At 51.3% G+C, this 26,798-nt stretch overlaps 3 protein-coding genes across 17 annotated transcripts; all 3 read right to left on the bottom strand.

The window, feature by feature from the left end:
• Positions 1-260: 260 nt before the first annotated feature.
• Positions 261-26,058, bottom strand: LOC127475178 (cytochrome P450 2J2-like). 9 transcript variants are annotated; one of them, XR_007906128.1, is made up of 11 exons: positions 11,816-11,964; positions 11,165-11,466; positions 10,483-10,648; positions 10,182-10,331; positions 9,429-9,589; positions 8,850-9,026; positions 8,455-8,590; positions 8,037-8,224; positions 7,421-7,559; positions 7,048-7,282; positions 261-382 (listed from the first exon to the last, which is right to left on the bottom strand). XR_007906128.1 is itself a non-coding variant. In XM_051796697.1 (10 exons), the coding sequence occupies exons 2-10, from the start codon at positions 11,351-11,353 to the stop codon at positions 7,107-7,109; spliced, it is 1,482 nt and encodes a 493-aa protein (XP_051652657.1). In that variant the 5' UTR covers positions 11,354-11,466; positions 25,910-26,058; the 3' UTR covers positions 6,980-7,106. The 9 variants fall into 9 exon arrangements, 8 of the variants coding, with proteins under 8 accessions (XP_051652657.1, XP_051652675.1, XP_051652647.1 ...); XM_051796697.1 differs by lacking the exons at positions 261-382; positions 11,816-11,964 and adding an exon at positions 25,910-26,058 and having other exon boundaries at positions 6,980-7,282; XM_051796715.1 differs by lacking the exons at positions 261-382; positions 11,816-11,964 and adding an exon at positions 18,820-18,954 and having other exon boundaries at positions 6,980-7,282.
• On the bottom strand, positions 380-18,954 carry LOC127475214 (cytochrome P450 2J2-like). 7 transcript variants are annotated; one of them, XM_051796804.1, is made up of 10 exons: positions 18,820-18,954; positions 4,694-4,995; positions 4,039-4,195; positions 3,738-3,887; positions 2,985-3,145; positions 2,555-2,731; positions 2,163-2,298; positions 1,745-1,932; positions 1,124-1,262; positions 380-617 (listed from the first exon to the last, which is right to left on the bottom strand). In XM_051796804.1, exons 2-10 carry the CDS (start codon positions 4,880-4,882, stop codon positions 442-444), a joined length of 1,473 nt encoding a protein of 490 aa, XP_051652764.1. In that variant the 5' UTR covers positions 4,883-4,995; positions 18,820-18,954; the 3' UTR covers positions 380-441. The 7 variants fall into 7 exon arrangements, with proteins under 7 accessions (XP_051652764.1, XP_051652744.1, XP_051652774.1 ...); XM_051796784.1 differs by lacking the exon at positions 18,820-18,954 and adding an exon at positions 18,663-18,811; XM_051796814.1 differs by lacking the exon at positions 18,820-18,954 and adding an exon at positions 11,973-12,107.
• LOC127475209 (cytochrome P450 2J2-like) lies at positions 20,753-26,058 on the bottom strand. Its single transcript, XM_051796760.1, has 10 exons — positions 25,910-26,058; positions 25,259-25,560; positions 24,572-24,734; positions 24,271-24,420; positions 23,515-23,675; positions 22,938-23,114; positions 22,566-22,701; positions 22,147-22,334; positions 21,529-21,667; positions 20,753-21,038 (listed from the first exon to the last, which is right to left on the bottom strand). The coding sequence occupies exons 2-10, from the start codon at positions 25,445-25,447 to the stop codon at positions 20,863-20,865; spliced, it is 1,479 nt and encodes a 492-aa protein (XP_051652720.1). The 5' UTR covers positions 25,448-25,560; positions 25,910-26,058; the 3' UTR covers positions 20,753-20,862.
• Positions 26,059-26,798: the final 740 nt, after the last annotated feature.

Consider the following 26,798-nt stretch of genomic DNA (forward strand, 5'->3'; position numbering starts at 1 on the left):
CTTTTTTTTTTTTTTAGACGAATACGTTTCCTTAAAATGGTGATGAATTACTGCTTGTATTCTTGTATTAGTGTTACAACACAAGGGCTGGTATTGCTCTTCGACTGTACACAGCCACAGCCTCTACACTGCAATCTCTCAAGTGTCCCTCATTTTGCCAAGGTGAACTATGGCCATCCATCATAAAATTAGGAAGGCCCCAAACCTCTCATTAATTTACAGTGCCATAGGGCGTGAAAGTGCCCTGGCAGCTCCCAGGCTGATGATGTTTCTCATGGCAAACAGAGCACAAGGTCCACATATAAAGGAAATTATTTAGCAGCTGCTTTAAAAGAAACAAACGGCCCAGCCTCTCCCTTGAGCAGAGCAGAGCTGCCAAGACCTTGTTTTCAGCACTCCTGACAAAGGATTTTCCCTGTGAGGGTTGTGGCTGAGGCTTCCCTACCGAGGCACAGCGCAGATCTTGTAGGGCTGTGGGGCCATCGTGATGCCCATCAGGGGCTGGAGGCTGAGTGTGGTGTCCGGGGGTGCCTGGAAGGTGAATTTCTGGAGCAGAGACGTGAAGAAGAGGAAGAGCTCGGAGCGGGCCAGCACCTCGCCCAGGCAGGCACGCTTCCCTGCGGAGACAGCAACCCACGGCATCCCTGAGCTTTTGCTGCTGGAAATGCTTCTGCCTTCCCTCAGGACCATGGTCCCTCATCCCTTCCCAGGATGAGTTTTACAGCCCAAACTGAGAAGGTGTGTGATGCTGGTATGGGAAACCGGAGTGCTAAAAGCCACCTCCCCAGGGAAGCTGCTGGCTGGGATAGCCTGGGGTGGCAACAGTGAGGCCCCAGTGACCTCAGGCATGTGGGAGCAGGAGCACAGAGCGATGCTTCTGCCCTGGTGAAAGTGTTCCTGGGGTCCCTGGAATTATCAGGGATTTTTATTCATCCTCATCTCCCTTCTCTGCATTTAAAAAGAGACAAGAAAGGGCTCTGTGTGTGGTTGTGGTGCTTTGGGATGACCACGTGGCCACTGTTTGAGTGGCATCTCCCAAGTATATCTGCCCTTCCTTTCCATGCAGTTGGAAACTGAAGCCTGGTGCCTCAGCACGAAAACACCACAATTCAGCAAATCTTACCCATAGAAAATGCCAAAAATGATTCTCTTTTCCAGAACTTCCCATCCTTCAGGAAATGCCCAGGGTTATAAGTGTTGGGGGTTTCCCACTCATTCTTGTCAAACATCACAGAGGTTATATTTATTGTTAAAACAGTGCCCTAAGAGGAGAAAAAGAAAAATAATTCACACTTTCTCTTGCACTGACAGCAGGAGGGGCAGTTTTATCTTCCAGTCTCTCCATGAAAAACATGGAGAGTCAAATTCTACTGCAATTATTTGTCTGACAACCCCTGCAGGGTCAGGGTCCCTTTGGAGGTGCAGTGATTCTAGAACAACGTTCTCCCCTCATCAGCATCACTTTTGTCTGCTGTAATCTTGGGCCAGAGTTCCTGTAAGAGCTCTGTGAGCTGGGATCTGTGCCTCAAAGGTGTGCTTGGGGGGTGTGGGACCCTGCAGGGCTCTGCCCCCTTTGGGGAGCTGGAGAATATTGGTTGGTTGGATGGCAAAAATGCACACTGAGCAGGAGTGAACTCTGGACAGGGCAGGGACAGTGTGTCTGTGCAGGAATGACCTGGCCTGGTGAATCATGCCTGGGGAGCTGGGAGTCTCCCTGAGGTCCCAGTGCTCAGGGTGAGCTTACCTTTGGGATGAAGAAGCCATCAACAATCGTGTCCTTCGCTGCCACTCTTGGCATGCTTAAAGGGACAATGTTGGCTTTCCTCTGCACCTCATGGATGACGGCGTTGGTGTAGGGCATGTTGTTCCTGTCCTCCAGCACTGGCTGCCGAGCCTGTCCGATGACGGCGTCGATCTCGGCTTGCACACGGGCTGGTGGGAAAGAGCTGGAATCAGCCAAGGCCCAAGGACAAAAACCCTTGGAACAACACAAGGTTGTTGCTGTGAGGGTCCCCTAAGGACTAACCTGGAACACCTGCCACTGTTTGCACCTCTTCTGTGTGAGTGCAGGGAGATTCCCAACTTTTCTCTCAAGAAAAGCATCTCTCACAAAGGTGTGAGGGATAAAAGGAAGGGAAACCCTGACCTTTTGCTACTTGTACCTTGAATTTCTGGATGTAAGGCCATGAACAGCACAGCCCAGCGGAGGGTCGAGGAAGTGGTCTCAGTTCCAGCAAACATCAGGTCGAGGGTGCAGGCGACGAGATGTTCCTCCCGGAAGGTGTCACTGCCCTTGTCCTTCACAAAAAGGTGTGTTAGTGCTGCAGGAACAGTGAGGGCTGCCCTGACACCAGGCTTAGTCCAAACCACACAAGAATTTCGGCAGGAACCTGGCCCCCTGCAATCCCATCCCACTGATGGGTGCCCTGAGCCTGATGTGCATCCTAAGCTCCTAAATGGCCACACAGGCATCTCAGCTGGAGAATGTGGGTCATTTCTCGTCCCTCCTCATTTCTAAGCCCTCCTGCAGAAGGCTTTGCTCTGCATTGCTGACCTTGGCTATCTCCTGCAGGTAGCTGTCGATGTAGTCCCGGCTCTCTGAGGGGTTCCAGTCCTCCTTGTGCTTGTTGATCTGCTCTTGCATGTAGCTTTTCAACGACTTCCAATTTTTAGAAATGGTTTGGTGTGCTCCAGGGAGGAACTTCATTATGGATGGGAAAGAGTTGTACAGCTTTGGACACAAAAGGAGAAAGAAAAATTGAATAAAGGACTGAAAACCCCTTCAAAACCCAAAAATTGAGGATCCTGCAATGCTATGCTTGCTGAAGTGCTGGAGTTGGTGGAAATAGCTCAGCTCCAGAAGAGCAGGAATCCTTCATGAAGGAAGGACTTGTGTGTTGCCAGGTATTAGAGCAGGCAGGTTGGCTCTGAGGTTGACTCCAGAGGAGAAACTATGGCTGTGGCGTGTGACAGGAGGGCTGTACCTGGGTTGTGATGGCTCCCTGAAGGAAAACTGTCTCATGCATCAGCTTCAGCAATTTTTGGAAGTCCTCATCATAGTAGTCAAACCGATTGCCAAGGGTGAGGGAGCAGATGACGTTTGAAACAGCGTTAGTGAGTGTAAACTGAGGGTTGAAAGGATTCCCTGGAGAAGGAAAAGATCAATTCTCTTCTGGTCTTCTCAGAAAAGGAGAAGACAACACAACTGGTAAAGGTAAAATAGTCAACCAATACAAATTAAAAGAGTGGTCCCAGTGACCATCCTGTGTCACTGCTTTGCTTTGACACCTCGCTGCCCCCAAGAGCTGGCCAAGCTTGTCTGGGAAACCCCAGTAGTCCCAGTTCTATCAGATTATGGAGATGTTTATTTCCTTTGAAAAGCAAGATCTGCAGGAGAGGGATGTCATTGGAATACATTGGAAATATCATTGTTTCTGTCACTGGAATTCCTTGGGAACATCAGTGTTTATACACACATGGTATTTCCCAGAGATCTCAGAGAGAGCAGGAGGCTGAAGGTGGGCTATGAATAATGCATGGGGTGTCACCTGCCTGCACTCTCCAGTCACTTTGAAGGCCAAACCCCTGCAGGAGGGAGCAGGGATGCTGGTGGGGCTGCAGCATCCCTTGTAAGGTGAGGTATTTTTCAGCATGCAGTGAACCACGGGTGAAATGATACCAGGCCATACCAGGTCCTGCCTTCAGCACAGCTGCTGAGGGAGGCACGTGGCACTCACCCTGCTCATCCTTAAAGGCATCCACGAGGAATCGGCACTCCTCCTGGATGCGCTCCTCCACGCTCCTCTTCCCCAAGCCAAAGTTTCGGAGGGTGCTCAGGGTGAACCTCCTCTGTGCCTTCCACAAGTGCCCACTGGAGGAGATCAGTCCTGGCAGAAACAGCCCCCCGTGAGCCAAGGCTGATCCCCCACTGAGGGGAAAAAGCTCCAGGGCTCTGCCTTCTCCCCAGCTGTCTCAGACCTCTGCAGGGCCAGCACCTGAACCTTACAGCTGAGGTGCATGTCTTGAGAGATCACTCACCTATCTTGCTGAACATATCCATAGGAATTTCTGGGCGATCCAAAAAGTTATCCCCTTGGTTTACAAGCACTTCCTTAACCAGCCGCATCCCATTTACTACCACAAGCTTCATGCTGCCCATGGACATGCCGAAGATGTCACCATATTTTTTAGTGTACTGGGAGAGGAAATGATAAAGGGGGTTTCATTTGAAGTGAATGTGTCTGTTGGGACAGGGACAGACCTGTCAGGGCGTACAGGTGAAAATAAGGGAAGCTGACAGTGTGAGGAGACGAAGAATTTTTGTACAAATCTCTGCCTGACTGCACAGTGTTTTCTCTTTCCTCTTTTTCTGAATCACTGATCACTAAATCAAGTAAACCTCTCCAGGTTTCATTTTGTAGTTCTGTGTTTTTCTAGCTTTTCCCTTCCCAAACAACGTTCCAGCCCACACTCAGACCTACGAGGCTCCTACAGCTGCAACTGCACCCGTGGGATCCTGCTGTGCCCTTTGCCCCAGGGATCACTGCACACTTGTGCCCCACTATGTACCCAGGTAAACCGTTGAGGGCAAACCTCCTGCCTGCCTTCCTGGCCCATGGGGACTGGTTTAATCCATTCCCTGTAGGGGCAGTTCCCTCTGTTGCTTCCGACACAGTGCCCACCACCCCTGTACCTTCTGCACTGTGATATGCGGAGCTTTGAAGTCCATCATGTAGATGTGTCCCAAAAAGGGAAGGCGTAAAGGGGTGGGAGGGAAGTTCTTTGGGTTTCTGTTCTTCATGTAGTCAGCGACAAACAGGAAGACAATGAGGAAGATGAGGAGCGTATGGAAGGAGATGCTGTCCCAGAGGAAGTGCAGCATGGCTGGATGGGGGGGCTGTGCACGGACGTGTCCCACGGCAGGTCAGGGCAGGTCGAGCTCCCAGGGCACCACTGAATCCCCAGGGACAGGGGCAGAGGGGTGATGTGCTGGCTCTGTGGGCACAAACACAAGAGAGCACGGAGCAGCTTTTGCTGCCCTGGTCTACAGGCTGAGTTCAGACTCCTGCTTTGCCAGCTCTCAGTTTAATCTTGATTAAACCCGAGCATTTCCTCTGCTGCGGTTAAAAACCACAAACACCCCAAACCAAAACACCCCCAGCTGCCCCTTTCCCCTCCCGCTTCCCAGCGCTGCTTCCCCAAACCCCAGTGATCCACGCCTCGTGTCAAGGACAGAACTGAGCTTTGCGGGATCAAGATTAAAACCTCCCGGCAGCTTCCCTGCGCTGTTCCCGCAAGCCCCTGGCTCAGCCCAGCCCTGCTCTCATCCCCGTGGTGCCCTCACTGTGCCGGGTCCCAGTGTCAGCTCCACGGTGCCGGGAGGCTCCAGCCGCTCCGAGTGCCTCGAGCTTTCCTCCTTGACAGGAGCTCGTTCGCTGCTTTGAAGAGTCCCAGACCAAGGCCCAGGTCGCCGGGGGCATCCGAGATAAGGTTGCACAAACCTTCCCAAACCGCCTGACTGCTTCCTTCCGGCTCCTGTGTGTCACAGTGACGCGGGCTGCCAGCACAGAGCCATCCAGGCTCTGCAGCCGTCCCGAAGCACCGTCCTTTTCTCATCCCCGCGGGACAAGTGCAAGCAGAACGACTTGCTCTGGCCGGGAGGTTGGCCCTGCCCGAGCCCTCCAGCCATCCCTTCCCAGACCTCCTTTGTCCTTTTGGGTGCGTAGCCCGTGGTGGAGCCGTTCCCAAAGCCCCACGAAGCTGGGGCAGGTGCTGAGAAGCCAAAGCAGATGCCCAGCTCTGCCGGCGGGGGCCCTTTCGGGGTAGCTGGCAACAGGCCGTGCTGACTTTTCCCCCTTGGATCGGCTCTGAGGCCGGGAGGTGTTGGTGCACGTGCAGCACGTGGACTTTTGATGTACATGTCGTGTTTTATTGTGAAAGCAGCAGGGGGGTTGCAGCAGCAGTTTGACATTGCACCACGTGGCTCTGCAGTTGTCAGCTGCCCCCTCGTGCTCTGGGGGGCGTTTTGGGGGCCTTTTGTCCCTTTTGGGACCATCACTTGTGTCCACTGGGGTTGTCGAGCGCCCATGAGAAGGCACAGAGGTGCAGCAGAGCCCCTGGGGTGATGCCATTCATGTGTTTACCATAACCCTCACACTCGGGAAGTTTCAAAAGTTAAATCCCTTTTTTATGGGGGGACTTAAAAGGTGAAAAAAGATCTTTTGTTTTCTCTTTTAGAAAGACCAAAACACAACTTGGGAGCCTGTGACTGTGACCATTAATTACAAATTAAAATAAGATTCAAGTGGTGAGTTGGAAGGACAGCTCAGTGACAGAATCCCTGAGTGCCTGGCATGGCAGGGATGTGATGTGCAGAGGACTCTCCCATGTGGCATAAATCTGCCACTGCACAGTGATTGCTTTGTACTGCAGCAAAGTGGATGTAGGAGGATGTGGATTGTCAGGGATGTAGGAGGAAACCAGTGGAAATGGAACTCAACCCTCCTTCCCTGTTAACTGTTCTGTGTCCTACGTGGGTGCCCATTGAAAAGTCTTCTATGAAAGGTGAGAAGCCAAACAAGAGAAAAAAGAAGAATCTTTGCTGTGACTACACTGCAGACAGAAGCACCCAGGAGACAGCATTTCTGAGCATAAATAGTTGATCATGTAAATGATCAGCTCTTTACAAGTTGCATGTTTAATGAACTCTTATCCAAAGGGAGCTGGTATGGGCAGGAGCAGTGTGTCTGTCATGAGGGGCCATGTCCCAATCCACTTCCTCGGCCCCACGCTGTGTCCAGGCCCATCATGCATAGACACAAATCTTTGCCACAAACAGAGGGGAAGTGTTGAACTCGAGACTTCTCACCACAAAGCCACTTCCTTCCTGAAAGCCAGCGGTGAGCTGCCACAGGCACGACCCTTCTAACACTCGCTGCTGCTTCTCCTTCTCTTGGGCTTTGATAAAGTGCTCCCAAGCAACAGAAGGATTATTTTATTGCAGGTTTTCTACTTTATATTTTATTAGCCTAGATGAGTTGCCAAGACCTTGTTTTCAGCACTCCTGACAAAGGATTTTCCCTGTGAGGATTGTGGCTGAGGCTTCCCTACCGAGGCACAGCGCAGATCTTGTAGGGCTGTGGGGCCATCGTGATGCCCATCAGGGGCTGGAGGCTGAGTGTGGTGTCCGGGGGTGCCTGGAAGGTGAATTTCTGGAGCAGAGACGTGAAGAAGAGGAAGAGCTCGGAGCGGGCCAGCACCTCGCCCAGGCAGGCACGCTTCCCTGCGGAGACAGCAACCCACGGCATCCTCAGACTGAGCTTTTGCTGCTGGAAATGCTTCTGCCTTCCCTTAGGACCACAGTCCATCATGCAGTTGGAAACCCAAGACCACTGCCTCAGCACAATTCAGCAAATCTTACCCACAGAAAATGCCAAAAACGATTCTCTTTTCCAGAACTTCCCATCCTTCAGGAAATGCCCTGGGTTAAAAGTGTCGGGGGTTTCCCACTCATTCTTGTCAAACATCACAGAGGTTATATTTGTCAACAACATAGTGCCCTAACAGGAGAAAAGAAAAATAATTCACACTTTTGGTGGCACTGACATCAGGAAGGGCAGTTTTATCTTCCAGTCTCTCCATGAAGAACATGCAGAATCAAATTGTACTGCAATTATTTGTCTGACAACCCCTCCAGGGCCAGGGTCCCTTTGGAGGTGCAGTGATTCTAGAACAACGTTTTCCCCTCATCAGCATCACTTTTGTCTGCTGTAATCTTGGGCCAGAGTTCCTGTAAGAGCCCTGTGAGCTGGGATCTGTGCCTCAAAGGTGTGCCCGGGGGATGTGAGACCCTGCAGGGCTCTGCCCCCTTTGGGGAGCTGAAGAATATTGGTTGGTTGGATGGCAAAAATGCACACTGAGCAGGAGTGAACTCTGGACAGGGCATGGACAGTGTCTGCAGGAGGGACCTGGCCTGGTGAATCATGCCTGGGGAGCTGGGAGTCTCCCTGAGGTCCCAGTGCTCAGGGTGAGCTTACCTTTGGGATGAAGAAGCCATCCAGGATCGTGTCCTTTGCCGCCATTCTTGGCCCATTGAAAGGGACAATGTTGGCTTTCCTCTGCACCTCGTGGATGACGGCGTTGGTGTAGGGCATGTTGTTCCTGTCCTCCAGCACTGGCTGCCGAGCCTGTCCGATGACGGCGTCGATCTCGGCTTGCACACGGGCTGGTGGGAAAGAGCTGGAATCAGCCAAGGCCCAAGGACAAAAACCCTTGGAACAACACAAGGTTGTTGCTGTGAGGGTCCCCTAAGGACTAACCTGGAACACCTGCCACTGTTTGCACCTCTTCTGTGTGAGTGCAGGGAGATTCCCAACTTTTCTCTCAAGAAAAGCATCTCTCACAAAGCTGTGAGGGATAAAAGGAAGGGAAACCCTGACCTTTTGCTACTTGTACCTTGAATTTCTGGATGTAAGGCCATGAACAGCAGAGCCCAGCGGAGGGTCGTGGAAGTGGTCTCAGTTCCTGCAAACATCAGGTCGAGGGTGCAGGCGACGAGATGTTCCTCCCGGAAGGTGTCACTGCCCTTGTCCTTCACAAAAAGGTGTGTTAGTGCTGCAGGAACAGTGAGGGCTGCCCTGACACCAGGCTTAGTCCAAACCACACAAGAATTTCGGCAGGAGCTGCTGGCCCCCTGCAATCCCATCCCACTGATGGGTGCCCTCAGACTGATGTGCATCCTAAGCTCCTAAATGGCCACACAGGTAGGTCAGCTGGACAATGTGGGCTTGTTTCTCGTCCCTCCTCATTTCTAAGCCCTGCTGCAGAAGGCTTTGCTCTGCATTGCTGACCTTGGCTATCTCCTGCAGGTAGCTGTCGATGTAGTCCCGGCTCTCTGAGGGGTTCCAGTCCTCCTTGTGCTTGTTGATCTGCTCTTGCATGTAGCTTTTCAACAACTTCAAGTTTTTAAAAATGGTTTGGTGTGCTCCAGGGAGGAACTTCAATATGGATGGGAAAGAGTTGTACAGCTTTGGACACAAAAGGAGAAAGAAAAATTGAATAAAGGACTGAAAACCCCCACCCAAAACCCAAAAATTGAGGATCTTGCAATGCTGTGCTTGCTGAAGTGCTGGAGTTGGTGGAAATAGCTCAGCTCCAGAAGAGCAGGAATCCTTCATGAAGGAAGGACTTGTGTGTTGCCAGGTATTAGAGCAGGCAGGTTGGCAGACAATGGGCAGGAGAAGTGATGTTGAGTGAGAGAAAGCAGCATGAGCAAGGCCCAGCTTGAAAGTAAGGCAGCAAGAAATGACAGGCCAATCCACCCTGTGCAAAGCAATAGGCAAAGACAGGTTTGGTGATGACAACACTGAGCTCTGAGGTTGACTCCAGAGAAAAAACTATGGCTGTGGGGTGTGACAGGATGGCTGTACCTGGGCTGCGATGGTTCCGTTGAGGGCAGTCGTTTCGTACATCAGCTTCAGCAATTTTTGGTAGTCCTCATCATGGTAGTCAAACCGATTGCCAAGGGTGAGGGAGCAGATGATGTTTGAAACAGCGTTAGTGAGTGTAAACTGAGGGTCAAAAGGGTTCCCTGGAGAAGGAAAAGATCAATTCTCTTCTGGTCTTCTCAGAAAAGGAGAAGAAAACACACTTGGTAAGGGTAAAATAGTAAACCAATACAAATGAAATGAGTGGTCCCAGTGACCATCCTGTGTCACTGCTTTGCTTGGACACCTCACTGCCCCCACTAGCTGGCCAAGCTTGTCTGGGAAACCCCAGTAGTCCCAGTTCTATCAAATTATGGAGATGTTTATTTCCTTTGAAAAGCAAGATCTGCAGGAGAGGAATGTCATTGGAATACATTGGAAATATCATTGTTTCTGTCACTGGAATTCCTTGGGAACATCAGTGTTTATACACACATGGTATTTCCCAAAGATCTCAGAGGGAGCAGGAGGCTGAAGGTGGGCTATGAATAATGCATGGGGTGTCACCTGCCTGCACTCTCCAGTCACTTTGAAGGCCAAACCCCTGCAGGAGGGAGCAGGGATGCTGGTGGGGCTGCAGCATCCCTTGTAAGGTGAGGTATTTTTCAGCATGCAGTGAACCACGGGTGAAATGATACCAGGCTGTACCAGGTCCTGCCTTCAGCACAGCTGCTGAGGGAGGCACGTGGCACTCACCCTGCTCATCCTTAAAGGCATCCACGAGGAATCGGCACTCCTCCTGGATGCGCTCCTCCACGCTCCTCTTCCCCAAGCCAAAGTTTCGGAGGGTGCTCAGGGTGAACCTCCTCTGTGCCTTCCACAAGTGCCCATTGGAGGAGATCAGTCCTGGCAGAAACAGCCTCCCATGAGCCAAGGCTGATCCCCCACTGAGGGGAAAAAGCTCCAGGGCTCTGCCTTCTCCCCAGCTGTCTCAGACCTCTGCAGGGTTGTCACTTGGGCCTTGCAGCTGAGGTGCATCTCCTGAGGAATCACTCACCCATCTTGCTGAAGATTTCAGAAGGCATTTCTGGTCGCTCCAGGAAGTTTTCCCCTTGGTTTACAAGCACTTCCTTAACCAGCCGCATCCCACTTACTATCACAAACTTCATGCTGCCCATGGAAATGCCAAAGATGTCACCATAATTTGCAGTAAGCTGGGTGAGCTAAAAAGTAAAATGGCTTTCATTTGAAGTGAATGTGTCTGTTGGGACAGGGATAACCCTGTAGTAGGGCACAGGTAAAACTAAGGGAAGCTGAGAGTGGGAGAGGAAAGAGAATTTGTGCACAAATCTCTGCCTGATTGCACAGTGTTTTCTCTTTCCTCTTTTCCTGAATCACTGATCAGGACTGGGTGTTAACTGTCCACAAATCAAGTAAACCTCTCCGGCTTTCATTTTTCAGTTCTATATTTTTCCAGCTTTTGTTGCTCTCCCTTCCCAAACACCCTTCCAGACCCCAACTCAGTCCTACGGGGCTCCTACATCTGTGACTGCACCTCTGTGATCGTGTTGTGCCCTTTGCCCCAGGGATCACTGCACACTTGTGCCCCACCTTGTACCCAGGTAAACGTCACTTATGATTACAAACCTCCTGCCTGGCCCATGGGATCTGGTTTAACCCCTTCCCTGCAGCTACAATTCTCTCTGTCCCTTCCCCCACAGTGCCCACCACCCAAGTACCTTCGTCACACCCTTTTGGGGATCAGTGAGGTGCATCAAGTAAAGGTGCCCAACAAAGGGAAGGCGTAAAGGGGTGGGAGGGAAGTTCTTTGGGTTTCTGTTCTTCACGTAGTCAGCGACAAACAGGAAGACAATGAGGAAGATGAGGAGCGTATGGAAGGAGATGCTGTCCCAGAGGAAGTGCAGCATGGCTGGATGGGGGGGCTGTGCACGGACGTGTCCCACGGCAGGTCAGGGCAGGTCGAGCTCCCAGGGCACCACTGAATCCCCAGGGACAGGGGCAGAGGGGTGATGTGCTGGCTCTGTGGGCACAAACACAAGAGAGCACGGAGCAGCTTTTGCTGCCCTGGTCAAGAGGCTGAGTTCAGACTCCTGCTTTGCCAGCTCTCAGTTTAATCTTGATTAAACCCGAGCATTTCCTCTGCTGCGGTTAAAAACCACAAACACCCCAAACCAAAACACCCCCAGCTGCCCCTTTCCCCTCCCGCTTCCCAGCGCTGCTTCCCCAAACCCCAGTGATCCACGCCTCGTGTCAAGGACAGAACTGAGCTTTGCGGGATCAAGATTAAAACCTCCCGGCAGCTTCCCTGCGCTGTTCCCGCAAGCCCCTGGCTCAGCCCAGCCCTGCTCTCATCCCCGTGGTGCCCTCACTGTGCCGGGTCCCAGTGTCAGCTCCACGGTGCCGGGAGGCTCCAGCCGCTCCGAGTGCCTCGAGCTTTCCTCCTTGACAGGAGCTCGTTCGCTGCTTTGAAGAGTCCCAGACCAAGGCCCAGGTCGCCGGGGGCATCCGAGATAAGGTTGCACAAACCTTCCCAAACCGCCTGACTGCTTCCTTCCGGCTCCTGTGTGTCACAGTGACGCGGGCTGCCAGCACAGAGCCATCCAGGCTCTGCAGCCGTCCCGAAGCACCGTCCTTTTCTCATCCCCGCGGGACAAGTGCAAGCAGAACGACTTGCTCTGGCCGGGAGGTTGGCCCTGCCCGAGCCCTCCAGCCATCCCTTCCCAGACCTCCCTTGTCCTTTTGGGTGCGTAGCCCGTGGTGGAGCCGTTCCCAAAGCCCCACGAAGCTGGGGCAGGTGCTAAGAAGCCAAAGCAGATGCCCAGCTCTGCCGGCGGGGGCCCTTTCGGGGTAGCTGGCAACAGGCCGTGCTGACTTTTCCCCCTTGGATCGGCTCTGAGGCCGGGAGGTGTTGGTGCACGTGCAGCACGTGGACTTTTGATGTACATGTCGTGTTTTATTGTGAAAGCAGCAGGGGGGTTGCAGCAGCAGTTTGACATTGCACCACGTGGCTCTGCAGTTGTCAGCTGCCCCCTCGTGCTCTGGGGGGCGTTTTGGGGGCCTTTTGTCCCTTTTGGGACCATCACTTGTGTCCACTGGGGTTGTCGAGCGCCCATGAGAAGGCACAGAGGTGCAGCAGTGCTGCTGGGGTGATGCCATTCATGTGTTTACCATAGCCCTCACACTCGGGAAGCTTGAACAGTTAAATCCCTTTTTTATGGGGGGACTTAAAAGGTGAAAAAAGAACTTTTGTTTTCTCTTTTAGAAAGACCAAAGCACAACTTGAGAGCCTGTGACTGTGACCATTAATTACAAATTAAAATAAGATTCAAGTGGTGAGTTGGAAGGACAGCTCAGTGACAGAATCCCTGAGTGCCTGGCATGGCAGGGATGTGATGTGCAGAGGACTCTCCCATGTGGCATAAATCTGCCACTGCACAGTGATTGCTTTGTACTGCAGCAAAGTGGATGTAGGAGGATGTGGATTGCCAGGGATGTAGAGGAAACCAGTGAAAATGGAACTCAATGTAATCCTCTTTTCCTGTTAACTGTTCTGTGTCCTCTGTGGGTGCCCATTGAAAAGTCTTCTATGAAAGGTGAGAAGCCAAACAAGAGAAAAAAGAAGAATCTTTGCTGTGACTACACTGCAGACAGAAGCACCCAGGAGACAGCATTTCTGAGCATAAATATTTGGTCACGTAAATGAAAAAGCTCTTTACAAGTTGCATGTTTAATGAACTCTTATCCAAAGGGAGCTGGTATGGGCAGGAGCAGTGTGTTTGTCATGAGGGGGCCATGTCCCAACCCACTTCCTCGGCCCCACGCTGTGTCCATGCCCATCATGCATAGACACAAATCTTTGCCACAAAAAGAGGGGAAATGTTGAACTCGAGACTTCTCACCACAAAGCCACTTCCTTCCTGACAGCCATCGGTGAGCTGCCACAGGCACGACCCTTCCAACACTCGCTGCTGCTTCTCCTTCTCTTGGACTTTGGATAAAGTGCTCCCAAGCAACAGAGGGATTATTTTATTGCAGGTTTTCTGTTTTTTATTTATTAGCCTAGATGAGTTGCCAAGGGCTTGTTTTCCGCACTCCTGACAAAGGATTTTCCCTGTGAGGATTGTGGCTGAGGCTTCCCTACCGAGGCACAGCGCAGATCTTGTAGGGCTGTGGGGCCATCGTGATGCCCATCATGGGGTGGAGGCTGAGTGTGGTGTCCGGGGGTGCCTGGAAGGTAAATTTCTGGAGCAGAGACGTGAAGAAGAGGAAGAGCTCGGAGCGGGCCAGCACCTCGCCCAGGCAGGCACGCTTCCCTGCGGAGACAGCAACCCATGGCATCCTCAGACTGAGCTTTTGCTGCTGGAAATGCTTCTGCCTTCCCTCAGGACCATGGTCCCTGATCGCTTCCCAGGATGAGTTTTGCAGCCCCAACTGGAAGGTGTGTGATGCTGGTATGGGAAACAGGGGTGCTAAAAGCCACCTCCCCAGGGAAGCTGCTGGCTGGGATGGCCTGGGGTGGCAACAGTGAGGCCCCAGTGACCTCAGGCATGTGGGAGCAGGAGCACAGAGCGATGCTTCTGCCCTGGTGAAAGTGTTCCTGGGGTCCCTGGAATTATCAGGGATTTTTATTCATCCTCATCTCCCTTCTCTGCATTTTAAAAGAGAGACAAGAAAGGGCTCTGTGTGTGGTTGTGGTGCTTTGGGATGACCACGTGGCCACTGTTTGAGTGGCACCTCCGTCACTATATTCCTCTCTATCTGCATCATGCAGTTGGAAACCCAAGACCACTGACTCAGCACAATTCAGCAAATCCTACCTATAGAAAATGCCAGAAATGATTCTCTTTTCCAGAACTTCCCGTCGTTCAGGAAATGCCCAGGGTTAAAAGTGTCAGGACTTTCCCACTCGTTCTTGTCAAACATCACAGAGGTTATATTTGTCAACAACATAGTGCCCTAACAGGAGAAAAAGAAAAATAATTCACATTTTCTCTTGCACTGACATCAGGAAGGGCAGTTTTATCTTCCAGTCTCTCCATGAAGAACATGCAGAATCAAATTGTACTGCAATTATTTGTCTGACAATCCCTCCAGGGCCAGGGTCCCTTTGGAGGTGCAGTGATTCTAGAACAACGTTTTCCCCTCATCAGCATCACTTTTGTCTGCTGTAATCTTGGGCCAGAGTTCCTGTAAGAGCTCTGTGAGCTGGGATCTGTGCCTCAAAGGTGTGCCTGGGGAGGTGTGGGACCCTGGAGGGCTCTGCACCCTTTGGGGAGCTGGAGAATATTGGTTGGTTGGATGGCAAAAATGCACACTGAGCAGGAGTGAACTCTGGACAGGGCAGGGACAGTGTGTCTGTGCAGGAAGGACCTGGCCTGGCCTCCCGTGCCTGGGGAGCTGGGAGTCTCCCTAAGGTCCCAGTGCTCAGGGTGAGCTTACCTTTGGGATGAAGAAGCCATCCAGGATCGTGTCCTTTGCGGCCATTCTTGGCACGTTGAAAGGGACAATGTTGGCTTTCCTCTGCACCTCATGGATGACGGCGTTGGTGTAGGGCATGTTGTTCCTGTCCTCCAGCACTGGCTGCCGAGCCTGTCCGATGACGGCGTCGATCTCGGCTTGCACACGGGCTGGTGGGAAAGAGCTGGAATCAGCCAAGGCCCAAGGACAAAAACCCTTGGAACAACACAAGGTTGTTGCTGTGAGGGTCCCCTAAGGACTAACCTGGAACACCTGCCACTGTTTGCACCTCTTTTGTGTGAGTGCAGGGAGATTCCCAACTTTTCTCTCAAGAAAAGCATCTCTCACAAAGGTGTGAGGGATAAAAGGAAGGGAAACCCTGACCTTTTGCTACTTGTACCTTGAATTTCTGGATGTAAGGCCATGAAGAGCAGAGCCCAGCGGAGGGTCGAGGAAGTGGTCTCAGTTCCAGCGAACATCAGGTCGAGGGTGCAGGCAACGAGATGTTCCTCCTGGAAGGTGTCACTGCCCTTGTCCTTCACAAAAAGGTGTGTTAGTGCTGCAGGAACAGTGAGGGCTGCCCTGACACCAGGCTTAGTCCAAACCACACAAGAATTTGGGCAGGAGCTGCTGGCCCCCTGCAATCCCATCCCACTGATGGGTGCCCTGAGCCTGATGCGCATCCTAAGCTCCTAAATGGCCACCCAGGCAGCTCAGCTGGAGAATTTGGGCTTGTTTCTCGTCTCTCCTCATTTCTAAGCCCTGCTGCAGAAGGCTTTGCTCTGCATTGCTGACCTTGGCTATCTCCTGCAGGTAGCTGTCGATGTAGTCCCGGCTCTCTGAGGGGTTCCAGTCCTCCTTGTGCTTGTTGATCTGCTCTTGCATGTAGCTTTTCAACAACTTCGAGTTTCTAAAAATGGTTTGGTGTGCTCCAGGGAGGAACTTCATTATGGATGGGAAAGAGTTGTACAGCTTTGGACACAAAAGGAGAAAGAAAAATTGAATAAAGGACTGAAAACCCCTTCAAAACCCAAAAATTGAGGATCCTGCAATGCTGTGCTTGCTGAAGTGCTGGAGTTGGTGGAAATAGCTCAGCTCCAGAAGAGCAGGAATCCTTCATGAAGGAAGGACTTGTGTGTTGCCAGGTATTAGAGCAGGCAGGTTGGCAGTCAATGGGCAGGAGAAGTGATGTTGAGTGAGAGAAAGCAGCATGAGCAAGGCCCAGCTTGAAAGTAAGGCAGCAAGAAATGACAGGCCAATCCACCCTGTGCAAAGCAATAGGCAAAGACAGGTTTGGTGATGACAACACTGAGCTCTGAGGTTGACTCCAGAGAAAAAACTATGGCTGTGGGGTGTGACAGGATGGCTGTACCTGGGCTGCGATGGTTCCATTGAGGGCAGTCATTTCATACATCAGCTTCAGCAATTTTTGGAAGTCCTCATCATGGTAGTCAAACCGATTGCCAAAGATAAGGGAGCAGATGACGTTTGAAACAGCGTTAGTGAGTGTAAACTGAGGGTCAAAAGGATTCCCTGGAGAAGGAAAAGATCAATTCTCTTCTGGTCTTCTCAGAAAAGGAGAAGAAAACACATTTGTCAAAATAGTCAACCAATACAAATGAAATGAGTGGTCCCAGTGACCATCCTGTGTCACTGCTTTGCTTGGACACCTCACTGCCCCCACGAGCTGGCCAAGCTTGTCTGGGAAACCCCAGTAGTCCCAGTTCTATCAGATTATGGAGATGTTTGCTTCCTTTGAAAAGCAAGATCTGCAGGAGAGAAATGTCATTGGAATACATTGGAAATATCATTGTTTCTGTCACTGGAATTCCTTGGGAACATCAGTGTTTATACACACATGGTATTTCCCAGAGATCTCAGAGAGAGCAGGAGGCTGAAGGTGGGCTATGAATAATGCATGGGGTGTTCCCTGCCTGCACTCTCCAGTCACTTTGAAGGCCAAACCCCTGCAGGAGGGAGCAGGGATGCTGGTGGGGCTGCAGCATCCCTTGTAAGGTGAGGTATTTTTCAGCATACAGTGAACCACGGGTGAAATGATACCAGGCCGTACCAGGTCCTGCCTTCAGCACAGCTGCTGAGGGAGGCACGTGGCACTCACCCTGCTCATCCTTAAAGGCATCCACGAGGAATCGGCACTCCTCCTGGATGCGCTCCTCCACGCTCCTCTTCCCCAAGCCAAAGTTTCGGAGGGTGCTCAGGGTGAACCTCCTCTGTGCCTTCCACAAGTGCCCATTGGAGGAGATCAGTCCTGGCAGAAACAGCCCCCTGTGAGCCAAGGCTGATCCCCCACTGAGGGGAAAAAGCTCCAGGGCTCTGCCTTCTCCCCAGCTGTCTCAGACCTCTGTGGGGTTGTCACTAGGGCCTTACAGATGAGGTGCATGTCCTGAGGAATCACTCACCCATCTTGCTGAAGATTTCAGAAGGCATTTCAGGTCGCTCTAGGAAGTTTTCCCCTTGGTTTACAAGCACTTCCTTAACCAGCCGCATCCCATTTACCATCACAAACTTCATGCTGCCCATCGAAGAGCCAAAGATGTCACCATAATTTTCAGTAAGCTGGATGAGGAAAAATATAAAATGGCTTTCATTTGAATGAATGTATCTGTTCGGACAGGGACAACACTGTCATAGAGCACAGGTAAAACTAAGGGAAGCTGAGAGTGGGAGAGGAAAGAGAATTTGTGCACAAATCTCTGCCTGATTGCACAGTGTTTTCTCTTTCCTCTTTTTCTGAATCACTGATCAGGAGTTGGTGTTAATTGTCGAGTTGGTGTTAAATCAAATAAACCTCTACCAGCTTTCATTTTTCAGTTCTTTTTTTTTCCAAATTTGTTGTGCTCCCTTCCCAAACACCTTTCCAGACCCCAACTCAGTCCTACGGGGCTCCTACATCTGTGACTGCACCTCTGTGATCGTGTTGTGCCCTTTGCCCCAGGGATCACTGCACACTTGTGCCCCACCTTGTAGCCAGGTAAACGTCACTTATGATTACAAACCTCCTGCCTGGCCCATGGGTCTGGTTTAACCCCTTCCCTGCAGCTACAATTCCCTCTGTTCCTTCCCTCACAGTGCCCACCACCCAAGTACCTTCTTCACTAACACTCGGGGATCTTTGAAGTCCATCAAATAAAGGTGCCCTACAAAGGGAAGGCGTAAAGGGGTGGGAGGGAAGTTCTTTGGGTTTCTGTTCTTCATGTAGTCAGCGACAAACAGGAAGACAATGAGGAAGATGAGGAGCGTATGGAAGGAGATGCTGTCCCAGAGGAAGTGCAGCATGGCTGGATGGGGGGGCTGTGCACGGACGTGTCCCACGGCAGGTCAGGGCAGGTCGAGCTCCCAGGGCACCACTGATTCCCCAGGGTCAGGGGCAGAGGGGTGATGTGCTGGCTCTGTGGGCACAAACACAAGAGAGCACGGAGCAGCTTTTGCTGCCCTGGTCTACAGGCTGAGTTCAGACTCCTGCTTTGCCAGCTCTCAGTTTAATCTTGATTAAACCCGAGCATTTCCTCTGCTGCGGTTAAAAACCACAAACACCCCAAACCAAAACACTCCCAGCTGCCCCTTTCCCCTCCCGCCTCCCAGCGCTGCTTCCCCAAACCCCAGTGATCCACGCCTCGTGTCAAGGACAGAACTGAGCTTTGCGGGATCAAGATTAAAACCTCCCGGCAGCTTCCCTGCGCTGTTCCCGCAAGCCCCTGGCTCAGCCCAGCCCTGCTCTCATCCCCGTGGTGCCCTCACTGTGCCGGGTCCCAGTGTCAGCTCCACGGTGCCGGGAGGCTCCAGCCGCTCCGAGTGCCTCGAGCTTTCCTCCTTGACAGGAGCTCGTTCGCTGCTTTGAAGAGTCCCAGACCAAGGCCCAGGTCGCCGGGGGCATCCGAGATAAGGTTGCACAAACCTTCCCAAACCGCCTGACTGCTTCCTTCCGGCTCCTGTGTGTCACAGTGACGCGGGCTGCCAGCACAGAGCCATCCAGGCTCTGCAGCCGTCCCGAAGCACCGTCCTTTTCTCATCCCCGCGGGACAAGTGCAAGCAGAACGACTTGCTCTGGCCGGGAGGTTGGCCCTGCCCGAGCCCTCCAGCCATCCCTTCCCAGACCTCCCTTGTCCTTTTGGGTGCGTAGCCCGTGGTGGAGCCGTTCCCAAAGCCCCACGAAGCTGGGGCAGGTGCTGAGAAGCCAAAGCAGATGCCCAGCTCTGCCGGCGGGGGCCCTTTCGGGGTAGCTGGCAACAGACCGTGCTGACTTTCCCCCCTTGGATCGGCTCTGAGGCCGGGAGGTGTTGGTGCACGTGCAGCACGTGGACTTTTGATGTACATGTCGTGTTTTATTGTGAAAGCAGCAGGGGGGTTGCAGCAGCAGTTTGACATTGCACCACGTGGCTCTGCAGTTGTCAGCTGCCCCCTCGTGCTCTGGGGGGCGTTTTGGGGGCCTTTTGTCCCTTTTGGGGCCATCACTTGTGTCCACTGGGGTTGTCGAGCGCCCATGAGAAGGCACAGAGGTGCAGCAGAGCCCCTGGGGTGATGCCATTCATGTGTTCTCCATAGCCCTCACACTTGGGAAGCTTGAAAATTAAATCCCTGTTATATTGTGGAACTGAAAGTGGGAAAACCTGATTTTGAGAATTTGTCTTTTAACATCTCACCTTTGAGCACACTTAGGCATGAGCCTGTGGATATGCACATGTTCCATTAAGTTATATGAGATGGATCGCGCCGAGAATTTGTTTCATTCATGCCTCCTGCCTTTATGTTGTGGGATAATTGCATTGATTTTCCACCCCCAACTGATTAAAATACAGAAAAAAAGAAGAATGAAAAAATTACTTGAATTATTTATTTTCTCCATAAGCAGGGGAGGAAACTCTAAAGTAATTGGGAAACACAAGTTTGAAATGCAAGAGAGAAGAGATCATCTTTCATTGTTAATCCACTGCAAAAAATACATGCCAGAGGTCAGACCTACAGCAAAATTAATGAAAAAATGAAGAGAAACCAGTGCCTGGTCCTGAGTGGCTTTGAAAAGTTCATAGATGGAAAAAAGTTTTCAGACGTTTTATGTTTTCTCTTTGAGAAAGACAAAAACAGAACTTGGTAGCCTGTGACTGTTAAAAATTAATTAAAAATGCAATAGGATTCAAGTGATGAGTTGGAAGGACAGCTCAGTGACAGAATCCCTGAGTGCCTGGCATGGCAGGGATGTGATGTGCAGAGGACTCTCCCGTGTGGCATAAATCTGCCACTGCACAGTGATTGCTTTGTACTGCAGCAAAGTGGATGTAGGAGGATGTGGATTGCCAGGGATGTAGGAGGAAACCAGTGGAAATGGAACTCAACCCTCCTTCCCTGTTAACTGTTCTGTGTCCTACGTGGGTGCCCATTGAAAAGTCTTCTATGAAAGGTGAGAAGCCAAACAAGGGAAAAAAAACGAATTTTTTCTCTGACTACACTGCAGACAGAAGCACCCAGGAGACAACATTTCTAAGCCTAAATACTTGGTCATGCAAATGAAAAAGCTCTTTACAAGTTGCATGTTTAATGCACTCTTATCCAAAGGGAGCTAGTATGGGCAGGAGCAGTGTGTCCGTCACCGAGGGGGCCATGTCCCAACCCACTTCTTTGGCCCCACGCTGTGTCCATGCCCATCATGGCCATCATGGACACAAATCTTTGCTACAAACAGAGGGGAAGTGTTGAACTTGAGACTTTTCACCACAAAGCCACTTCCTTCCTGACAGCCATCGGTGAGCTGCCACAGGCGCGACCCTTCCAACACTCGCTGCTGCTTCTCCTTCTCTTGGGCTTTGGTAAAGTGCTCCCAAGCAACAGAGGGATTATTTTTTTCCAGCTTTTCTATTTTATTAGCCCATCTGAGTTGCCAAGGGCTTGTTTTCCGCACTCCTGACAAAGGATTTTCCCTGTGAGGATTGTGGCTGAGGCTTCCCTACCGAGGCACAGCGCAGATCCTGTAGGGCTGTGGGTCAGTCACTGTGCCCGCCGCGGGCTGGAGGCTGAGTGTGGTGTCTGGGGGTGCCTGGAAGGTGAATTTCTGGAGCAGAGACGTGAAGAAGAGGAAGAGCTCGGAGCGGGCCAGCACCTCACCCAGGCAGGCGCGCTTCCCTGCGGAGACAGCAACCCACGGCATCCTCAGACTGAGCTTTTGCTGCTGGAAATGCTTCTGCCTTCCCTCAGGACCATGGTCCAACTCTCTTACCCAAAAGTCTGTTACCCAAATCCCCATTCTGGATAGGTTTTGCAGCCCAACGTGAGGTTCCCAGTGAGGACATTGGCATTACAACACAGGCTGCCCCCAAATTGCATAATATTGCAAGGGCTTGACTGTTTAATACAGACATGCTTCTGCCCTGGTGAAGGTGTTTCTGGGGTCTCTGGAATTGTCAGGGATTTTTATTCATCCTCATCTCCCTTCTCTGCATTTAAAAAGAGAGACAAGACAGGGGTCTGAGTGTGGTTGTGGTGCTTTGGGACAACCATGTGGCCACTGTTTGAGCAGCACCTCCCGACTGTATCTGCCCTTCAATTCCATGCAGTTGGAAACCTAAGCCTGGTGACTGAACACGAAAACAACACATGATTCAGCAAATCTTACCCACAGAAAATGCCAAAAACGATTCTCTTTTCCAGAACTTCCCATCCTTCAGGAAATGCCCAGGGTTAAAAGTGTCAGGGGTTTCCCACTCATTCTCGTCAAACATTACAGAGGTTAAATTTGTCATCAAAACAGTGCCCTAAGAGGAGAAAAAGAAAAATAATTAACACTTTTGGTGGCACTGACAGCAGGAGGGGCAGTTTTATCTTCCATCTCCATGAAGAACATGGAGAGTCAAATTCTACTGCAATTATTTGTCTGACAACCCCTGCAGGTCCAGGGTCCCTTTGGAGGTGCAGTGATTCTAGAACCATGTTTTCCCCTCATCAGCATCACTTTTGTCTGCTGTAATCTTGGGCCAGAGTTCCTGTAAGAGCCCTGTGAGCTGGGATCTGTGCCTCAAAGGTGTGCCCGAGGGATGTGGGACCCTGCAGGGCTCTACCCCCTTCAGGGAACTGGAGAATATTGGTTGGTTGGATGGCAAAAATGCACACTGAGCAGGAGTGAACTCTGGACAGGGCAGGGACAGTGTGTCTGTGCAGGAGGGAGCTGGCCTGGTGAATCATGCCTGGGGAGCTGGGAGTCTCCCTGAGGTCCCAGTGCTCAGGGTGAGCTTACCTTTGGGATGAAGAAGCCATCCAGGATCGTGTCCTTTGCCGCCATTCTTGGCACGTTGAAAGGGATAATGTTGGCTTTCCTCTGCACCTCGTGGATGACGGCGTTGGTGTAGGGCATGTTGTTCCTGTCCTCCAGCACTGGCTGCCGAGCCTGTCCGATGACGGCGTCGATCTCGGCTTGCACACGGGCTGGTGGGAAAGAGCTGGAATCAGCCAAGGCCCAAGGACAAAAACCCTTGGAACAACACAAGGTTGTTACTATGAGGGTCCCCTAAGGACTAACCTGGAACACCTGCCACTGTTTGCACCTCTTTTGTGTGAGTGCAGGGAGATTCCCAACTTTTCTCTCAAGAAAAGCATCTCTCACAAAGCTGTGAGGGATAAAAGGAAGGGAAACCACTGACTTTTTGCTATTTCTACCTTGAATTTTTGGATGTAAGGCCATGAACAGCACAGCCCAGCGGAGGGTCGTGGAAGTGGTCTCGGTTCCAGCAAACATCAGGTCGAGTGAACACGTGATAAGATGTTCCTCCCGGAAGGTGTCACTGCCCTTGTCCTTCACAAAAAGGTGTGTTAGTGCTGCAGGAACAGTGAGGGCTGTCCTGACATTAAGCCTAGTCTAAACCATGCTAAGGATATGGGCAGGAGCTGCTGGCCCCCTGCCATCCCATCCCACTGATGGGTGCTCTGAGCCTGATGTCCGTCCTAAGCTCAGCTGGAGAATTTGGCTCATTTCTCATCCCTCCTCATTTCTAAGCCCTGCTGCAGAAGGCTTTGCTCTGCATTGCTGACCTTGGCTATCTCCTGCAGGTAGCTGTCGATGTAGTCCCGGCTCTCTGAGGGGTTCCAGTCCTCCTTGTGCTTGTTGATCTGCTCTTGCATGTAGCTTTTCAACAACTTCGAGTTTCTAAAAATGGTTTGGTGTGCTCCAGGGAGGAACTTCATTATGGATGGGAAAGAGTTGTACAGCTTTGGACACAAAAGGAGAAAGAAAAATTGAATAAAGGACTGAAAACCCCTTCAAAACCCAAAAATTGAGGATCCTGCAATGCTGTGCTTGCTGAAGTGCTGGAGTTGGTGGGAATAGCTCAGCTCCAGAAGAGCAGGAATCCTTCATGAAGGAAGGACTTGTGTGTTGCCAGGTATTAGAGCAGGCAGGTTGGCAGTCAATGGGCAGGAGAAGTGATGTTGAGTGAGAGAAAGCAGCATGAGCAAGGCCCAGCTTGAAAGTAAGGCAGCAAGAAATGACAGGCCAATCCACCCTGTGCAAAGCAATAGGCAAAGACAGGTTTGGTGATGACAGCACTGAGCTCTGAGGTTGACTCCAGAGAAGAAACTATGGCTGTGGAGTGTGACAGGAGGGCTGTACCTGAGCTGTGTTGGTTCCCTGAAGGATAATAATCTCATGCAGAAGCTTCAGCAATTTTTGGAAGTCCTCATCATGGTAGTCAAACCGATTGCCAAAGATAAGGGAGCAGATGACGTTTGAAACAGCGTTAGTGAGTGTAAACTGAGGGTTGAAAGGATTCCCTGGAGAAGGAAAAGATCAATTCTCTTCTGGTCTTCTCAGAAAAGGAGAAGAAAATACTCTTGGTAAAGATAAAATAGTAAACAAATATGAATGAAATGAATGGCCCTTGATAGACACCGACCTCGGTCACCGCTTTGCTTGGACACCTCGCTGCCCCCACTAGCTGGCCAAGCTTGGCTTGGCAACTCATTGGTCCCAGTTCTGTCAGATTATGGAGATGTTTATTTCCTTTGAAAAGCAAGATCTGCAGGAGAGGGATATCTTTGGAATACATTGGAAACATCATTGTTTCTGTCACTGGAATTCCTTGGGAACATCAGTGTTTATACACACATGGTATTTCCCAGAGATCTCAGAGAGAGCAGGAGGCTGAAGGTGGGCTATGAATAATGCATGGGGTGTCACCTGCCTGCACTCTCCAGTCACTTTGAAGGCCAAACCCCTGCAGGAGGGAGCAGGGATGCTGGTGGGGCTGCAGCATCCCTTGTAAGGTGAGGTATTTTTCAGCATGCAGTGAACCACGGGTGAAATGATACCAGGCCGTACCAGGTCTTGCCTTCAGCACAGCTGCTGAGGGAGGCACGTGGCACTCACCCTGCTCATCCTTAAAGGCATCCACGAGGAATCGGCACTCCTCCTGGATGCGCTCCTCCACGCTCCTCTTCCCCAAGCCAAAGTTTCGGAGGGTGCTCAGGGTGAACCTCCTCTGTGCCTTCCACAAGTGCCCACTGGAGGAGATCAGTCCTGGCAGAAACAGCCCCCTGTGAGCCAAGGCTGATCCCCCACTGAGGGGAAAAAGCTCCAGGGCTCTGCCTTCTCCCCAGCTGTCTCAGACCTCTGCAGGGTTGTCACTTGGGCCTTGCAGCTGAGGTGCATGTTCTGAGGGATCACTCACCCATCTTGCTGAACATATCCTTGTGAATTGGCATTTCTGGTCGCTCCAGAAAGTTTTCCCCTTGGTTTACAAGCACTTCCTTAACCAGCCGCATCCCATTTACTATCACAAAGTTCATGCTGCCCATGGAAATGCCAATGATGTCACCATATTTTTTAGTAAGCTGGAAGGGGAAATAAATAAAAGAGTTTCATTTGAAGTGATTGTGTCTTTTGGGACAGGGAATGACCTGTCAGGGGGCACAGGCGGAAATAAGGGAAATTGAAAGGGGGAGAGGACACAGAATTTGTGCACAAATCTCTGCCTGATTGCACAGTGTTTTTTCTTTCCTCTTTTCCTGAATCACTGATTAGGAGTTGGTGTTGATTGTCCATAAATCAAATAAACCTCTACCAGCTTTCATTTTTCAGTTCTTTTTTTTTCCAGATTTGTTGTGCTCCCTTCCCAAACACCCTTCCAGACCCCAACTCAGTCCTACGGGGCTCCTACATCTGTGACTGCACCTCTGTGATCGTGTTGTGCCCTTTGCCCCAGGGATCACTGCACACTTGTGCCCCACCTTGTACCCAGGTAAACGTCACTTATGATTACAAACCTCCTGCCTGGCCCATGGGATCTGGTTTAACCCCTTCCCTGCAACTACAATTCTCTCTGTCCCTTCCCTCACAGTGCCGACCACCCAAGTACCTTCTTCACTGTGGTTATGGGATCTTTGAAGTCCATCAAATAAAGGTGCCCTACAAAGGGAAGGCGTAAAGGGGTGGGAGGGAAGTTCTTTGGGCTTCTGTTCTTCATGTTGTCAGCGACAAACAGGAAGACAATGAGGAAGATGAGGAGCGTATGGAAGGAGATGCTGTCCCAGAGGAAGTGCAGCATGGCTGGATGGGGGGGCTGTGCACGGACGTGTCCCACGGCAGGTCAGGGCAGGTCGAGCTCCCAGGGCACCACTGAATCCCCAGGGACAGGGGCAGAGGGGTGATGTGCTGGCTCTGTGGGCACAAACACAAGAGAGCACAGAGCAGCTTTTGCTGCCCTGGTCAAGAGGCTGAGTTCAGACTCCTGCTTTGCCAGCTCTCAGTTTAATCTTGATTAAACCCGAGCATTTCCTCTGCTGCGGTTAAAAACCACAAACACCCCAAACCAAAACACCCCCAGCTGCCCCTTTCCCCTCCCGCTTCCCAGCGCTGCTTCCCCAAACCCCAGTGATCCACGCCTCGTGTCAAGGACAGAACTGAGCTTTGCGGGATCAAGATTAAAACCTCCCGGCAGCTTCCCTGCGCTGTTCCCGCAAGCCCCTGGCTCAGCCCAGCCCTGCTCTCATCCCCGTGGTGCCCTCACTGTGCCGGGTCCCAGTGTCAGCTCCACGGTGCCGGGAGGCTCCAGCCGCTCCGAGTGCCTCGAGCTTTCCTCCTTGACAGGAGCTCGTTCGCTGCTTTGAAGAGTCCCAGACCAAGGCCCAGGTCGCCGGGGGCATCCGAGATAAGGTTGCACAAACCTTCCCAAACCGCCTGACTGCTTCCTTCCGGCTCCTGTGTGTCACAGTGACGCGGGCTGCCAGCACAGAGCCATCCAGGCTCTGCAGCCGTCCCGAAGCACCGTCCTTTTCTCATCCCCGCGGGACAAGTGCAAGCAGAACGACTGGGTTGATGCCATTCATGTTTTTACCATAGCCCTCATGCTTGGGAAGCTTGAACAGTTAAATCCCTGTTATATTGTGGAACTTTGAGTTTCATATTGGGTTTTTCCCTCAACTTATTAAAAAAAAAAAGAAAGAAGAAATAGAAGATATTTTGAATAATTTATTCTCTCCATGAGTAGGGGAGGAAACTCTAAAGTAATTGGGAAACACAAGTTTGAAATGCAAGAGAGAAGAGAGCAACATTTATTTGTAATCCACTGCAAATAATACAAGTTGTAGCCACATGCTGGAGGTCAGACCTACAGCAGAATGAATGAAAAAATGAAGTGAAACAAGTGCCTGGTCCTGAGTGGCTTTGAAGAGTTCATAGGCGAAAAAAAGTTCTCAGATCTTTTATGTTTTCTCTTTGAGAAAGACCAAACCAGAACTTGGGAGCCTGTGACTGTTAAAAATGAATTAAAAACGCAATAGGATTCAAGTGATGAGTTGGAAGGACAGCTCAGTGACAGAATCCCTGAGTGCCTGGCATGGCAGGGATGTGATGTGCAGAGGACTCTCCCGTGTGGCATAAATCTGCCACTGCACAGT

Source organism: Manacus candei, unplaced genomic scaffold (genome assembly GCF_025592945.1).
Source record: "Manacus candei isolate 608988 ecotype Guabito, Panama unplaced genomic scaffold, ASM2559294v1 h1tg000005l, whole genome shotgun sequence".
NCBI classification, from domain to species: Eukaryota; Metazoa; Chordata; class Aves; order Passeriformes; family Pipridae; genus Manacus; species Manacus candei.

Bases quoted from the DNA above. Each gene is read 5' to 3' on its own strand.
- LOC127475214 (XM_051796804.1), bottom strand. From the start codon at position 4,882: ATGCTGCACTTCCTCTGGGACAGCATCTCCTTCCATACGCTCCTCATC. The intron at 2,299-2,554 runs GTCAGCAATGCA...CTTTTTGTGAAG, and splicing joins ACCTGCAGGAGATAGCCAAG to GACAAGGGCAGTGACACCTT. The intron at 1,263-1,744 runs GTAAGCTCACCC...TTCTCCTCTTAG, and splicing joins ATGGCTTCTTCATCCCAAAG to GGCACTGTTTTAACAATAAA.
- LOC127475209 (XM_051796760.1), bottom strand. From the start codon at position 25,447: ATGCTGCACTTCCTCTGGGACAGCATCTCCTTCCATACGCTCCTCATC. The intron at 24,735-25,258 runs GTACTTGGGTGG...TTCCCCTTCCAG, and splicing joins CCATAACCACAGTGAAGAAG to CTTACTAAAAAATATGGTGA. The intron at 23,676-24,270 runs GTGAGTGCCACG...TTCCTTCTCCAG, and splicing joins TGCCTTTAAGGATGAGCAGG to GGAATCCTTTCAACCCTCAG.
- LOC127475178 (XM_051796697.1), bottom strand. From the start codon at position 11,353: ATGCTGCACTTCCTCTGGGACAGCATCTCCTTCCATACGCTCCTCATC. The intron at 10,649-11,164 runs GTACTTGGGTGG...TTTACTTTTTAG, and splicing joins CCCAAAAGGGTGTGACGAAG to CTCACCCAGCTTACTGCAAA. The intron at 9,027-9,428 runs GTACAGCCATCC...TTGTGTCCAAAG, and splicing joins ACGGAACCATCGCAGCCCAG to CTGTACAACTCTTTCCCATC.